Source organism: Salmo salar, unplaced genomic scaffold (genome assembly GCF_965601325.2).
Source record: "Salmo salar unplaced genomic scaffold, fSalSal1 ptg000408l, whole genome shotgun sequence".
Classification (NCBI taxonomy): Eukaryota; Metazoa; Chordata; class Actinopteri; order Salmoniformes; family Salmonidae; genus Salmo; species Salmo salar.
Window position 1 is genome coordinate 638,689 of NW_027675377.1, and position 17,167 is coordinate 655,855.

Here is a 17,167-nt window from a genome sequence, read left to right on the forward strand (position 1 = left end):
AAAAAATATTATATATGAAACCACATGTACAATACTGTATCAGATTAATATGCAGAAATACATCTACACAGTACATAACAGAAAAACAAAACAACATACATTCCAATAGCATCGCCATGCACATAACAGGATACAGAAGTTCATGGTTACAAACAAATTATAAAATATACATATTTTAAGATATCGTCAAGCATACTTACAGAGTGAAGGGTAGACGTGTTGTAAGTTAACTTACTGTCAGTAAACAGACACTGAGTGTGAAGTTTGAGATCTGTGGTTAACCCAACATTGAAGTAGTCTGTGTCCATAGAGTTTAATAGAGGGCGCACTTGCTTCAAAACTAAAGCCATTGAATACAAACTTTCAGTTGGTTTACCGACTGTCATTAAAGTTATGGAAGTTGAAGAAGAAGACATTAACTACTTTAAAATGGAGATAGTCCTCAATTGCTCTTCTCATTCTGTTGCAGACGACATAATGACAAATATGCATAGATGGACCCTCTAGACAAATCTATGTCAGGAACTAAGAAGCTGATGCAGAGAGGGCTTCCTTCCTCAGTCACACATACAGTGTTCGAGAGCATCAAAACTGTGATGCATCGTGGGTAAATTGTGACTGACTGACTGACTGAGTGAGTGAGTAGTTATTTATCATGCAAGGTCATTTGTAGATCTCGACTCGTCTATAAAGTCGGCTGCAATGTCAAACACTCCTACATTTACATAACATTATAGCATTTGTAGCAAAAATCTAATTCAAATCATGGGACCGATAATATGATTTGTCAGATTAACATTAGCACATCATGTTCAAATCATCTATAAGTGACTTTGTTGAGCTTCACATTGAATTTTATACATTTGGATGATTTGGACATGATTTGGACATGATAAAATGACTAAAAGAAATGTGCAAAAAATGCTAATATTGGTCGGATGACTTGAATGGGATTTGTGCCACAAATGCTAAAACATTAGCAAGTGGAAACAGTACCAGGGGAAACTAAACCAAAGCATGGATTGCTGACATAGGAGGACATGAGGATGATGAGGGTGATGTGTTGATGAGGATGATGTGTTGATGAGGATGATGTGTTGATGAGGATGATGTGTTGATGATGATGATGTGTTGATGATGATGATGTGATGATGTGTTGATGAGGATGATGATGTGTTGATGAGGATGATGTGTTGATGAGGATGATGTGTTGATGATGATGATGTGTTGATGATGATGATGTGATGATGTGTTGATGAGGATGATGATGTGTTGATGAGGATGATGATGTGTTGATGAGGATGATGTGTTGATGATGATGATGTGATGGTGTGTTGATGAGGATGATGATGTGTTGATGAGGATGATGTGTTGATGAGGATGATGTGTTGATGATGATGATGTGTTGATGATGATGATGTGATGATGTGTTGATGAGGATGATGATGTGTTGATGAGGATGATGTGTTGATGAGGATGATGTGTTGATGATGATGATGTGTTGATGATGATGATGTGATGATGTGTTGATGAGGATGATGATGTGTTGATGAGGATGATGTGTTGATGAGGATGATGTGTTGATGAGGATGATGTGTTGATGAGGATAATGAGGATGATGTGGATGATGTGTTGATGAGGATGATGTGTTGATGAGGATGACGTGTTGATGAGGACGATGTGTTGATGTAGGATGCAGCTAAACAGCTTGACACAATAATTTCTGAGGTAGAGCCTCTACTGATTGAAGATAGCATGTAAATGGCTGTGAGAAACCTATCTAGTAACTGGACCTCTCTGTCTTTTAGAGTCCTGTAAAAGGCTGTGAGAAACCTATCTAATAACTGGACCTCTCTGTCTTTTAGAGCCCTGTAAAAGGCTGTGAGAAACCTATCTAGTAACTGGACCTCTCTGTCTTTTAGAGCTCTGTAAAAGGCTGTGAGAAACCTATCTAGTAACTGGACCTCTCTGTCTTTTAGAGTCCTGTAAAAGGCTGTGAGAAACCTATCTAGTAACTGAACCTCTCTGTCTTTTAGAGCCCTGTAAAAGGTTGTGAGAAACCTATCTAGTAACTGGACCTCTGCCTTTTAGAGTCCTGTAAAAGGCTGTGAGAAACCTATCTAGTAACTGGACCTCTGTGTTTTAGAGTCCATAGCATCCAAAGGCATATACATCTGTCAGCTGGTGTGACCTCAACAAGAAATGTCCAAAATTCCAACGCAATTACAACGTTAAAACAGACAACCCCCAACCTCACGTATGTGGACACTGCCCTGTCTGTAAAGGTATGTGGTATCCTACACTGCCCTGTCTGTAAAGGTATGTGGTATCCTACACTGCCCTGTCTGTAAAGGTATGTGGTATCCTACACTGCCCTGTCTGTAAAGGTATGTGGTATCCTACACTGCCCTGTCTGTAAAGGTATGTGGTATCCTACACTGCCCTGTCTGTAAAGGTATGTGGTATCCTACACTGCCCTGTCTGTAAAGGGGCTTTGAAAAGCAGAGACACTGAAGTGGTTCAAGAAGTGGAACATGAGTGCTACCTTCAACCATTGGATGAAGATGAACATTCAGAGACATTTGTGTTTTATGACTTTGAGAGTAATCAGCAACCAGGGGTTTATCTACCAATTGTTGTTTCCACCATGACTTTCAAGGGTGAAAAGTGGTCAGCAGACAGACTCAACTGTGCTAACATTTATAAACCCCCAGTACTAAAACACTGTGCTCTACTCTGTCTAAAACATTTATAAACCCCAGTACTAAAACACTGTGCACTACTCTGTCTAAAACATTTATAAACCCCAGTACTAAAACACTGTGCACTACTCTGTCTAAAACATTTATAAACCCCCAGTACTAAAACACTGTGCTCTACTCTGTCTAAAACATTTATAAAACCCTGCTACTAAAACACTGTGCTCTACTCTGTCTAAAACATTTATAAAACCCCAGTACTAAAACACTGTGCTCTACTCTGTCTAAAACATTTATAAACCCCTGCTACTAAAACACTGTGCTCTACTCTGTCTAAAACATTTATAAACCCCAGTACTAAAACACTGTGCTCTACTCTGTCTAAAACATTTATAAACCCCTGCTACTAAAACACTGTGCTCTACTCTGTCTAAAACATTTATAAACCCCAGTACTAAAACACTGTGCTCTACTCTGTCTAAAACATTTATAAACCCCAGTACTAAAACACTGTGCTCTAATCTGTCTAAAACATTTATAAACCCCCAGTACTAAAACACTGTGCTCTACTCTGTCTAAAACATTTATAAAACCCTGCTACTAAAACACTGTGCTCTACTCTGTCTAAAACATTTATAAACCCCCAGTACTAAAACACTGTGCTCTAATCTGTCTAAAACATTTATAAACCCCAGTACTAAAACACTGTGCTCTACTCTGTCTAAAACATTTATAAACCCCAGTACTAAAACACTGTGCTCTACTCTGTCTAAAACATTTATAAACCCCAGTACTAAAACACTGTGCACTACTCTGTCTAAAACATTTATAAAACCCCAGTACTAAAACACTGTGCTCTACTCTGTCTAAAACATTTATAAACCCCCAGTACTAAAACACTGCTCTACTCTGTCTAAAACATTTATAAACCCCAGTACTAAAACACTGTGCTCTACTCTGTCTAAAACATTTATAAACCCCAGTACTAAAACACTGTGCACTACTCTGTCTAAAACATTTATAAAACCCCAGTACTAAAACACTGTGCTCTACTCTGTCTAAAACATTTATAAACCCCAGTACTAAAACACTGCTCAACTCTGTCTAAAACATTTATAAACCCCAGTACTAAAACACTGTGCTCTACTCTGTCTAAAACATTTATAAAACCCCAGTACTAAAACACTGTGCTCTACTCTGTCTAAAACATTTATAAACCCCCAGTACTAAAACACTGTGCACTACTCTGTCTAAAACATTTATAAACCCCCAGTACTAAAACACTGTGCTCTACTCTGTCTAAAACATTTATAAAACCCCGGTACTAAAACACTGTGCACTACTCTGTCTAAAACATTTATAAAACCCCTGCTACTAAAACACTGTGCACTACTCTGTCTAAAACATTTATAAACCCTGCTACTAAAACACTGTGCTCTACTCTGTCTAAAACATTTATAAACCCCCAGTACTAAAACACTGTGCTCTACTCTGTCTAAAACATTTATATAACCCCAGTACTAAAACTTTTATTTTTATCCCAATTCTAGATCCTATGATTCCTATCTTCTTTTGAATCCCTTGATCAAATCATATCAAATTATATTTGTCACATGCACAGAATACAACAGGTGTAGAAATTACATTGAAATTCTGACTTACAAGCCCTTAACCAACAATGCATTTAAGAAAACAAGGTTAAGAAAGTAACAAAATAAAACAATTATAGAAAATAGGACAAATGTTAAAATAAAAATAATTAAGGAGCAACAAAAAAATAACAGTCGCGAGGCTATATACAGGGGGTACCGGTACAGAGTCAATGTGGAGGCTATATACAGGGGGTACCGGTACAGAGTCAATGTGGAGGCTATGTACAGGGGGTACCGGTACAGAGTCAATGTGGAGGCTATATACAGGGGGTACCGGTACAGAGTCAATGTGGAGGCTATATACAGGGGGTACCGGTACAGAGTCAATGTGGAGGCTATATACAGGGGGTACCGGTACAGAGTCAATGTAGAGGCTATATACAGGGGGTACCGGTACAGAGTCAATGTGGAGGCTATATACAGGGGGTACCGGTACAGAGTCAATGTGGAGGCTATATACAGGGGGTACCGGTACAGAGTCAATGTGGAGGCTATATACAGGGTATTACGGTACAGAGTCAATGTGGAGGCTATTTACAGGGGGTACCGGTACAGAGTCAATGTGGAGGCTATATACAGGGGGTACCGGTACAGAGTCAATGTGGAGGCTATATACAGGGGGTACCGGTACAGAGTCAATGTGGAGGCTATATACAGGGGGTACCGGTACAGAGTCAATGTGGAGGCTATATACAGGGGGTACCGGTACAGAGTCAATGTGGAGGCTATTTACAGGGTGTTACGGTACAGAGTCAATGTGGAGACTATATACAGGGGGTACCGGTACAGAGTTAATGTAAGGAGACTATATACAGGGGGTACCGGTACAGAGTCAATGTGGAGGCTATATACAGGGGGTACCGGTACAGAGTCAATGTGGAGGCTATATACAGGGGGTACTGGTACAGAGTCAATTTGAGGAGGCTATATACAGGGGGTACCGGTACCGAGTCAATTTGGAGGCTATATACAGGGGGTACTGGTACAGAGTCAATGTGGAGGCTATATACAGGGGGTACCGGTATAGACTCAATGTGCGGGGGCACTGGTTTGTCAAGGTAATTGAGGTAATATGTACATGTAGGTAGAGGTAAAGTGACTGTGGATAACTGGGTAGAAGAAGGTGTTGCAGCCAGTGTCAAAGCCCAAGGTAGTCAAGTCTTGTTTTTTTTGTAGACCCAGCCTTCAACCAGTGACACAGGGGGTACCGAGGCTTTCGACTCTGTCAATCACCACATCCTCATCGGCAGACTCAATAGCCTTGGTTTCTCAAATGATTGCCTCGCCTGGCTCACCAGCTACTTCTCTGAAAGAGTTCAATCTGTCAAATCGGATGGCCTCTGGTAGTTCTATGGGGGTGCCACAGGGTTCAGTTATTGGGCCAACTCTTTTCTCTGTGTACATCAATGATGTCTCTCTTTCTGCTGGTGAGTCTCTGATCCACCTCTACGCAGACGACACCATTCTGTATACTTCTGGCCCTTCTTTGGACACTGTGTTAACACTGTGTTAACAACCCTCCAGACGAGCTTCAATGCCATACAACTCTCCTTCCTTGGCCTCCAACTGCTCGTAAATACAAGTAAAACTAATGCATGCTCTTCAACCGATCGCTGCCTGCACCTAACCCGCCCGTCCTTACTTAGAATATGTGGACAACTACAAATACCTAGGTGTCTGGTTACACTGTAAGCTCTCCTCCCAGACTCACATCAAACATCTCCAATCCAAAGTTAAATCTAGAATTGGCTTCCTATTTCACAACAAAGCCTCCTTCACTCATGCTGCCAAACATACCCTCATCAAACTGACCATCCTACCGATCCTCGACTTCGGCGATGTCATTTACAAAATAGCCTCCAATACCCCACTCAATAAACTGGATGCAGTCTATCACAGTGCCATCCGTTTTGTCACCAAAGCGCCATATACTACCCACCACTGCGACGTGTACGCTCTCGTTGGCTGGCCCTCGCTTCATACTCGTCGCCAAACCCACTGGCTCCAGGTCATCTACAAGACCCTGCTAGGTAAAGTCCCCCCTTAATTCAGCGCACTGGTCACCATAGCAGCACCCACCTGTAGCACGCGCTCCAGCAGGTATATCTCTCTGGTCACCCCCAAAGCCAATTCCTCCTTTGGCTGTCTCTCCTTCCAGTTCTCTGCTGCCAATGACTGGAACGAACTACAAAAATCTCTGAAACTGGAAATACTTCTCTCCCTCACTAGCTTTAAGCACCAGCTGTCAGAGCAGCTCACAGATCACTGCACCTGTACATAGCCCATCTATAATTTAGCCCAAACAACTACCTCTTCCCCTACCATATTTATTTATTTATTTATCTCCTTTGCACCCCATTATTTCTATTTCTACTTTGCACTTTCTTCCACTACAAATCTACCATTCCAGTGTTTTACTTGCTATATTGTACTTACTTTGCCACCATGGCCTTTTTTGCCTTTACCTCCCTTATTTCACTTCATTTGCTCACATTGTATATAGACTTATTTTTCTACTGTATTATTCACTGTATGTTTGTTTTACTCCATGTGTAACTCTGTGTTGCTGCTTTGCTTTATCTTGGCCAGGTCGCAATTGTAAATGAGAACTTGTTCTCAACTTGCCTACCTGGTTAAATAAAGGTGAAATAAAAATAATTACATTGTTTAAGTTTCTTTCCCACGAGATTAGGCTTAGAGAAGAGGTATCGTGTGGCCACAGCTTTGTATGTGGAACTTTCCCAGGAAATCAGACACTCTTTTTAAAGAGTACATCAATACCTCCTTGAGAGGCGAGCAAATGGCTTCAGGATATCCTGCATCAGCCACAGATCAAGAGAGCAAAGACAGATACATTCAGGACTATCATGAAAAGGGAGCATACGTCTTGACCCTGACAGAATAGAGGTCATCAAAGCCAAAAGAAACGTGTGTAAACTTCTCTTGAACAGTTTCTGGGGCAAATTTGCTCAGAGAAGTAATATATTAACATCAATCATTAAACATCCCGAATAATTATTGTAATACATTTTTTTCAGACCAATATGTAATTACTAATTTTTAGTTCTTGAATCAAGACATAGCTCTGGTGTAATGGAGACGTAACAAGAAGAGGGTTCTACCAGCTCCTACCACGGCCTATGGACTATACACCCTCATGGAGCAGCTGCAGAGGAGGGTTCTACCAGCTTCTACCACGGCCTATGGACTATATACCCTCATGGAGCAGCTGCAGAGGAGGGTTCTACCAGCTTCTACCACGGCCTATGGACTATACACCCTCATGGAGCAGCTGCAGAGGAGGGTTCTACCAGCTTCTACCATGGCCTATGGACTATATACCCTCATGGAGCAGCTGCAGAGGAGGGGTCTACCAGCTTCTACCACGGCCTATGGACTATATACCCTCATGGAGCAGCTGCAGAGGAGGGGTCTACCAGCTTCTACCACGGCCTATGGACTATATACCCTCATGGAGCAGCTGCAGAGGAGGGGTCTACCAGCTTCTACCACGGCCTATGGACTATATACCCTCATGGAGCAGCTGCAGAGGAGGGTTCTACCAGCTTCTACCACGGCCTATGGACTATATACCCTCATGGAGCAGCTGCAGAGGAGGGTTCTACCAGCTTCTACCACGGCCTATGGACTATATTCCCTCATGGAGCAGCTGCAGAGGAGGGGTCTACCAGCTTCTACCACGGCCTATGGACTATATACCCTCATGGAGCAGCTGCAGAGGAGGGTTCTACCAGCTTCTACCACGGCCTATGGACTATATACCCTCATGGAGCAGCTGCAGAGGAGGGGTCTACCAGCTTCTACCACGGCCTATGGACTATATACCCTCATGGAGCAGCTGCAGAGGAGGGGTCTACCAGCTTCTACCACGGCCTATATACCCTCATGGAGCAGCTGCAGAGGAGGGTTCTACCAGCTTCTACCACGGCCTATGGACTATATACCCTCATGGAGCAGCTGCAGAGGAGGGGTCTACCAGCTTCTACCACGGCCTATGGACTATATTCCCTCATGGAGCAGCTGCAGAGGAGGGTTCTACCAGCTTCTACCACGGCCTATGGACTATATTCCCTCATGGAGCAGCTGCAGAGGAGGGTTCTTTACCATGACACAGACTCTGTGGTAGATGTAAGCAAACCTGGTGATTGGAACCCCTCTCTCAGCAACTATTTGGGTGGTTTAATGAGTGAACTCGAAGATGGTGACCATATTATTTCAATAACATGATACAATTTAACATTTGTGACATTCTTTAAACATTTGATGTGAGCATACACATTGATTATAGAGTCTTAAAGGATATATACTTAAACACTTTTCTAACAAAACGATCTACTGTCCTATCATTACTTCTTAAATCATCATTATAAAGAGATACAACATCTTCAAAAGAAACTCCACGGGCTCTTTGGCCACAGGTAGAAAACACAGTGTTGACCACAGGTAGAATACACAGTGTTGACCACAGGTAGAAAACACAGTGTTGACCACAGGTAGAATACACAGTGTTGACCACAGGTAGAATACACAGTGTTGACCACAGGTAGAAAACACAGTGTTGACCACAGGTAGAATACACAGTGTTGACCACAGGTAGAATACACAGTGTTGACCACAGGTAGAATACACAGTGTTGACCACAGGTAGAATACACAGTGGTGACCACAGGTAGAATACACAGTGTTGACCACAGGTAGAATACACAGTGTTGACCACAGGTAGAATACACAGTGTTGACCACAGGTAGAATACACAGTGTTGACCACAGGTAGAATACACAGTGGTGACCACAGGTAGAATACACAGTGTTGACCACAGGTAGAATACACAGTGTTGACCACAGGTAGAATACACAGTGTTGACCACAGGTAGAATACACAGTGTTGACCACAGGTAGAATACACAGTGGTGACCACAGGTAGAAAACACAGTGGTGACCACAGGTAGAATACACAGTGGTGACCACAGGTAGAAAACAGTGTTGACCACAGGTAGAATACACAGTGTTGACCACAGGTAGAATACAGAGTGTTGACCACAGGTAGAATACACAGTGTTGACCACAGGTAGAATACACAGTGTTGACCACAGGTAGAATACACAGTGTTGACCACAGGTAGAATACACAGTGTTGACCACAGGTAGAATACACAGTGGTGACCACAGGTAGAATACACAGTGTTGACCACAGGTAGAATACACAGTGTTGACCACAGGTAGAATACACAGTGTTGACCACAGGTAGAATACACAGTGTTGACCACAGGTAGAATACACAGTGTTGACCACAGGTAGAATACACAGTGGTGACCACAGGTAGAATACACAGTGTTGACCACAGGTAGAATACACAGTGTTGACCACAGGTAGAATACACAGTGTTGACCACAGGTAGAATACACAGTGTTGACCACAGGTAGAATACACAGTGGTGACCACAGGTAGAAAACACAGTGGTGACCACAGGTAGAATACACAGTGGTGACCACAGGTAGAAAACAGTGTTGACCACAGGTAGAATACACAGTGTTGACCACAGGTAGAATACAGAGTGTTGACCACAGGTAGAATACACAGTGTTGACCACAGGTAGAATACACAGTGGTGACCACAGGTAGAATACACAGTGTTGACCACAGGTAGAATACACAGTGGTGACCACAGGTAGAATACACAGTGTTGACCACAGGTAGAATACACAGTGTTGACCACAGGTAGAATACACAGTGTTGACCACAGGTAGAATACACAGTGTTGACCACAGGTAGAATACACAGTGTTGACCACAGGTAGAATACACAGTGGTGACCACAGGTAGAATACACAGTGTTGACCACAGGTAGAATACACAGTGTTGACCACAGGTAGAAAACAGTGTTGACCACAGGTAGAATACACAGTGTTGACCACAGGTAGAATACAGAGTGTTGACCACAGGTAGAATACACAGTGTTGACCACAGGTAGAAAACACAGTGGTAACCACAGGTTGTTGAAAGGTTATATTGTACTTCTTTGAAGCTGTAGTAGATCTTTGATCCATTTTTGTTTAAAAACTGTTTACTAAATGGGGGGAAATTAGAAAATGTGGGGGGAAAGCCGTAGGAATCCAAAAAAGTGAAATGAGAAAATCCGGGGGGGGGAAATGATGAGATTTTTCTACCTCCTTCGTCATCTTCTAATGTGACAGCTAACCAATGTTCACCAGGCAGGTGTTCAGCATGGGTATTGACAATGAACATGGCCGGTTGCTCCTGCCATTTCTCAATAGGTAGTTCATCACAAGCCCAAACTCCACAAAACAGTTTTCCGGTCAAGGGGTTCATGAGACCTTCTAGCTCTTGGGTATTCATGTTTTGATCAATGATCCTTAACACAGTGGGGGGGGAAAGTATTTCATCCCCTGCTGATTTGGTACGTTTTCCCACTGACAAAGAAATGATCAGTCTATAATTTTAATGGTAGGTTTATTTGAACAGTGAGAGACAGAATAACAACAACAAAAATCCAGAAAAATGCACGTCAAAAATGTTATAAAATGGTTTGCATTTAAATGAGGGAAATAAGTATTTGACCCCTCTGCAAAACATGACTTAGTACTTGGTGGCAAAACCCTTGTTGGCAATAACAGAGGTCAGACGTTTCTTGTAGTTGGCCACCAGGTTTGCACACATCTCAGGAGGGATTTTGTCCCACTCCTCTTAGCAGATCTTCTCCAAGTCATTAAGGTTTCGAGGCTGACGTTTGGCAACTCGAACCTTCAGCTCCCTCCACAGATTTTCTATGGAGGTCACTCCAGGACCTTAATGTGCTTCTTCTTGAGCCACTCCTTTGTTGCCTTGGCCGTGTGTTTTGGGTCATTGTCATGCTGGAATACCCATCCATGACCCATTTTCAATGCCCTGGCTGAGGGAAGGAGGTTCTCACCCAAGATTTGACGGTACATGGCCCCGTCCAACGTCCCTTTGATGCGGTAAAGTTGTCCTGTCCCCTTAGCAGAAAAACACCCCCAAAGCATAATGTTTCCACCTCCATGTTTGACGGTGGGATGGTGTTCTTGGGGTCATAGGCATCATTCCTCCTCCTCCAAACACGGCGAGTTGAGTTGATGCCAAAGAGCTCCATTTTGGTCTCATCTGACCACAACACTTTCACCAGTTGTCCTCTGAGTCATTCAGATGTTCATTGGCAAACTTCAGACGAGCATGTATATGTGCTTTCTTGAGCAGGGGGACCTTGCAGTCGCTGCAGGATTTCAGTCCTTCACGGCGTAGAGTGTTACCATTTGTTTTCTTGGTGACTATGGTCCCAGCTGCCTTGAGATCATTGACAAGATCCTCCCGTGTAGTTCTGGGCTGATTCCTCACCGTTCTCATGATCATTGCAACTCCACGAGGTGAGATCTTGCATGGAGCCCCAGGCCGAGGGAGAGTTACCATGGTTATTATTATTTACAGGGACACTGAGGAGTCAACATAATGAACTCTAAACACTGGATAGAGGGGCTCAGTGAATGTGGAGGTGAATGTGATCAGGTGGGTCAGTGTGTCAGAGGAGGCTCTATAGAAGGACAGAGTGCCGGCTGACCAGTCCAGATACACTCCTACTCTGTGGGGGCTGGAGGAGGGGACGTCTATGGTAGTGGGATGATTATTATGCCAGGCAGAGTATCTGTTTTCAGAGCAGAACAGACTCCAGGACTTGTCATTGTGTCCAAGACAACAGTCATCACCCCATCCTCTCCTGTTGATTCCTTTATATGTCACTCCTATATAAGCCCCTCTCCCACTCCACTCTACCTCCCAGTAACAGCGCCCAGTCAGACCCTCTCTACACAGCACCTGTCTCCAGTCCTCAAATCTCTCTGGGTGATCAGGATACGGCTGCTCCTCTGTCCTACATGTCACCTTTCTGTTCTCCTCAGACAGAGAGAGGAGTCTGTTTACTGTGTTTGGGTCCAGTGTGAGATCACAGACATCTGATGGATGAAACCAGACACAATATTAGAAATCATCATCATTCACATTAGAATGTTAACTCACTTTTCACTAATTCATTTAATGTAGATGTTTCTAGGTATCAAAAGGAGAAGTTAAGGTAACTTGAGACTTGTTGAATGATCACATGTTATACTGTATGGTAATATAAAAACACACTTATTCACATTAATTACACACACACACACACACACACACACACACAGTCAAAGCAACTCTTTGTAAACGTTGGTGTCCCTGATTTCTGCTTCTGTAGAACTACAGATGATATTTAATATGACCAAGTCAGTAATGATGGTGGACTTTGACTTAACTTGAATTAAGACTTATTCTTAGTCATATTCTTCACAGCAGTCAACACTCACATTTTCTAGGCCCAGGTTTCATTCTGTTCTCTCCACCATGTTCCACACTGTAGCAGTAAGCAGAAAAACAGACAGTCATTGAGGGATACACCTGAACTCTCTCACACACACACACACACACACACACACACACACACACACACACACACACACACACACACACACACACACACACACACACACACACACACAGTTAGCATATAACTTTGTCCAAGTGGTGGTCAGAATGTTTGTCTTAACTAGCCTGAAAAGTCCAACATGTCTGATATGAACATTGACATAAACCCTCTACATACTTGAGTTTCTCCAGTCTGCAGTGTGGATCCTCCAGTCCAGCAGAGAGCAGTCTGACTCCTGAGTCTCCTGGGTGATTGTAGCTCAGGTCCAACTCTCTCAGGTGTGAGGGGTTTGACCTCAGAGCTGAGACCAGAGAATCACAGCCTTCCTCTGTGACTAGACAGCCTGACAGCCTGCAAAGAGTCAAATCATATTAAAATCACACTGATATTCTCTGGTGGTGAAAATAGTGGCAGTATATTTCTTCAACATATTCAGATACATCAGTGTCCTGAAACCTTCCATATCTATTCAGAAATGAATGTATCATATTATAAAATTACAAATGATCAAAGTATTGCCTGCAGATAGAAACATGTATAGTACACATATTTGAGTAGACTGACCAGACCAGTTTAAAAGCAGTATCAGTCAAAAGACAGACAGTGAGGTATCAGATTTAGATTGTATTGAGTATACAGTCCACACCATATCTATTTTGACAGTGAAGCAAATATTTTAAATGTGGCTCTATACTCCAGCAATTTGGATTTGAGATCAAATGTTTTATACGAGATGACGGTATATAATGTCCCATTTTATTTGAGGATATTGTGTGTGTGTCCACTGTTTATTTATTTATTTAACCTTTATTTAACTAGGCAAGTCAGTTAAGAACAAATTCTTATTTACAATGACGGCATACCCTGGCCAAACCCGGACGACGCTGGTCCAATTGTGCGCCGCCCTATGGGGACTCCCAATCACTGTGTGTGTGCCTAGTGTTTGTGCCCAGTGTGTGTGTCCAGTGTGTGAGTGTGTGTCCAGTGTGCGAGTGTGTGTGTGTGTCCAGTGTGTGTGTTAGGGCTGGGCGGTATACCGTATTTTATGATATACAGGTATTGATGCAGGGACCGGTTTGGGTTGTTACTGTATCTTCTATACTGGTATTTGAATGTTTGGTATATTAAATGTGATATGCCATGTGTAATGTCAATTTTTATAGTTTACTTTGCTACTTGAGTCGTCTCTCTCCGCTCTTTCTCTCCGTGCAGCTTTCCACAGTGACCTAGCCACGCCCCCTGTCACTCAAGGAGAGTTTGATGTTCCTCAACCACGAGACACTTGCATTTAGTCTGCCTGGTCTATGCAGCACATGCAACAATGTTGATGACAACAATGCTGTTTTCACTCTGCCTGGTCAATGCAGCACATGGAACAATGTTGATGACAACAAGGCTGTTTTCACTCTGCCTGGTCAATGCAGCACATGGAACAATGTTGATGACAACAAGGCTGTTTTCACTCTGCCTGGTCAATGCAGCACATGGAACAATGTTGATGACAACAATGCTGTTTTCACTTTGCTTCTTAAAAATCCACTAGCTTTCTGTAATGACACTGTTAGTTTGTTTCTTACATCAGCAAAACAGCTAGTTTGTCTTTTCTTAGCAAGTTGCCCTAAATCTTGTGAGATGCTAATTGTTAGCTGCTAATGCTAATAGCTAGCTAGCTAATAAATGTACTGAGTAAGAGCAAACGTAGCTAGCTAATACAGCCTGATAATACCAGTGATGGTGTAGACCTAAATCAGCATGTTGTTTGTGCAACAGTATCTTCTAAATCAAAGAGGAATATGCAAAGCAAGAACATGTTAGCTACATGAAGTAGCTAAGAGAAAACATGCAATGTAGCCAAAGCTTATAGGGTCCCCTAGGAAACACTTATCAACACTTTAGTTCCTACCCTGTCACAATAACTCTTCCCTGGCATTTTAATTACTTTTAATTCCTCTCAAACACTATATTCAAAGTGCCCACTATTGTATTCTAACTATAGAATTAGAATAGTCATTCTATTTCCATGATTCCAACAGTTTCGCTCTAAATCGCAAGTCAAATCACAATTGCAACATTTGGTTAAAAACAAGTCCTAGATTATTTGCCCATATCGTGCAGCCCTGGAAGTGTGGAAATGATCTCAATTGAGCAGTGGTGTAAAGTACTTAAGTAAAAATACTTTCAAGTACTACTTAATTTACATTACTATTTATATTTTTGACAACTTTTACTTTTCCTTCACTACATTCCTAAAGAAAATACTGTACTTTTACTCCATACATTTTCCCTGACACCTAAAAGTACTAATTTTGAATGCTTAGCAGGACAGTACAATTGTCCAATTCACACACTTACCAAGAGAACATCCCTGGTCATCCCTACTGCCTCTGATCTGGAGGACTCACTAAACACAAATTCTTTGTTTGTAAATTGTCTGAATGTTGGAGTGTGACCCTGGCTATACGTAAATAAAAATCAAATAAAATTATTGAAAATGGTGCCTTCTGGTTTTAATATAAGGAATTTGAAATTACTTATGAAATGATTTATACACATGGCTCCAACGCTCGTCTTATGTGGCAGGGCTTGCAAACTATTACAGACTACAAAGGGAAGCACAGCCACGAGCTGCCCAGTGACACAAGCCTACCAGACGAGCTAAATCACTTCTATGCTCGCTTCGAGGCAAGCAACACTGAGGCATGCATGAGAGCATCAGCTGTTCCGGACGACTGTAAGACCATTAAACAGGTCAACATTCACAAGGCTGCGGGGCCAGATGTATTACCAGGACGTGTACTCTGGGCATGTGCTGACCAATTGGCAGGTGTATTCACTGACATTTTCAACATGTCCCTGATTGAGTCTGTAATACCAACATGTTTCAAGCAGACCACCATAGTCCCTGTGCCCAAGAACACGAAGGCAACCTGCCTTCGTAGCATAACAACACCCACCCGTAGCACACTCTCCAGCAGGTATATCTCACTGGTCATCCCCAAAGCCAACACCTGCTTTGGCCGTCTTTCCTTCCAGTCTCTGCTGCCAATGATTGGAACGAATTGCAAAAATCGCTGAAGTTGGAGACTTATATCTCCCTCAATAACTTTAAGCATCAGCTATCTGAGCAGCTTACCGATCGCTGCAGCTATACATAGCCCATCTCTAAATAGCCCACCCAATCTACCTACATCATCCCCATATTATTTTTATAAACTTTTTTCTGCTCTTTTGCACACCAATATTTCTACTTGTACATCATCATCTGCTCATCTATAACTCCAGTGTTAATCTGCTAAATTGTAATTACTTCGCTACTATGGCCTATTTATTGCCTTACCTCCTTACTTCATTTGCACACACTGTATATAGACTTTTCTATTGTGTTATTGACTTTACGTTTACATTTGTTTATCCCACGTGTAACTCTGTGTTGTTGTTTTTGTCGCACTGCTTTGCTTTATATTGCCAGGTCGCAGTTGTAAATGAGAACTTGTTCTCAACTAGCCTACCTGGTTAAATAAAGGAGAAATAAAAAAATAACTGCCTAAATGACTACTGATGATGGATCAGCACCTAGAGAAATATTATCACAATACTGACCCAGGATCAGCTTCTATTAGCACCTATGGCTGCAAATATTGAGGCGCCTTATTCTAATGCTTACCCAATAAAAATGCACTAAATCACGTTAGGCTAACACATCATAAAATATATTGAGACAAATTACAGACAGTAAACAAGTAGCAAAATATAATCCGTAGCCATGAAGTGCTTTGAAAGGCTGTTAACTTCTTTGGGCTAGGGGGCAGTATTTTCACATCCGGATAAAAAACGTACCCGATTTAATCTGGTTACTACTCCTGCCCAGTAACTAGAATATGCATATAATTATTGGCTTTGGATAGAAACACCCTAAAGTTTCTAAAACTGTTTGAATGGTGTCTGTGAGTATAACAGAACTCCTATGGCAGGCCAAAACCTGAGAAGATTTCAAGCAGGAAGTGGCCTGTCTGAGAAGTAGTGTTTCATCTTGGCTCTTGGCTCTCTGATCCTCAACACAGGGGCCCCTCTGGGGTGCTGCTCAGTCTCCTCCTGTACTCCCTGTTCACCCACGACTGCATGGCCAGGCACGACTCCAACACCATCATTAAGTTTGCATACGACACAACAGTGGAAGGCCTGATCACTGACAACAACGAGACAGCCTATAGGGAGGAGGTCAGAGACCTGGCAGGGTGGTGCCGGAATAACAACCTATCCCTCAACGTAACCAAGACTAAGGAGATGATTGTGGACTACAGGAAAAGGAGGACCG

General features: G+C 42.4%; 2 protein-coding genes across 2 annotated transcripts in view; both read right to left on the reverse strand.

The window, feature by feature from the left end:
• The window catches only part of LOC145875966 (uncharacterized), a 72,581-nt gene extending 61,857 nt beyond the window's left edge, over nt 1-10,724 (reverse strand). Inside the window, exon 1 of the mRNA XM_082971736.1 lies at nt 10,577-10,724. Within this exon, the coding sequence (XP_082827862.1) occupies nt 10,577-10,724 (148 nt within the window). The remainder of the gene's footprint in view (nt 1-10,576) is intronic.
• A 97-nt stretch (nt 10,725-10,821) lies between these two features.
• Nucleotides 10,822-15,692, reverse strand: LOC145875967 (stonustoxin subunit beta-like). The gene is made up of 4 exons (XM_082971737.1): nt 15,667-15,692; nt 13,030-13,203; nt 12,734-12,780; nt 10,822-12,349 (listed from the first exon to the last, which is right to left on the reverse strand). The coding sequence occupies exons 1-4, from the start codon at nt 15,690-15,692 to the stop codon at nt 11,823-11,825; spliced, it is 774 nt and encodes a 257-aa protein (XP_082827863.1). The 3' UTR covers nt 10,822-11,822.
• Nucleotides 15,693-17,167: the final 1,475 nt, after the last annotated feature.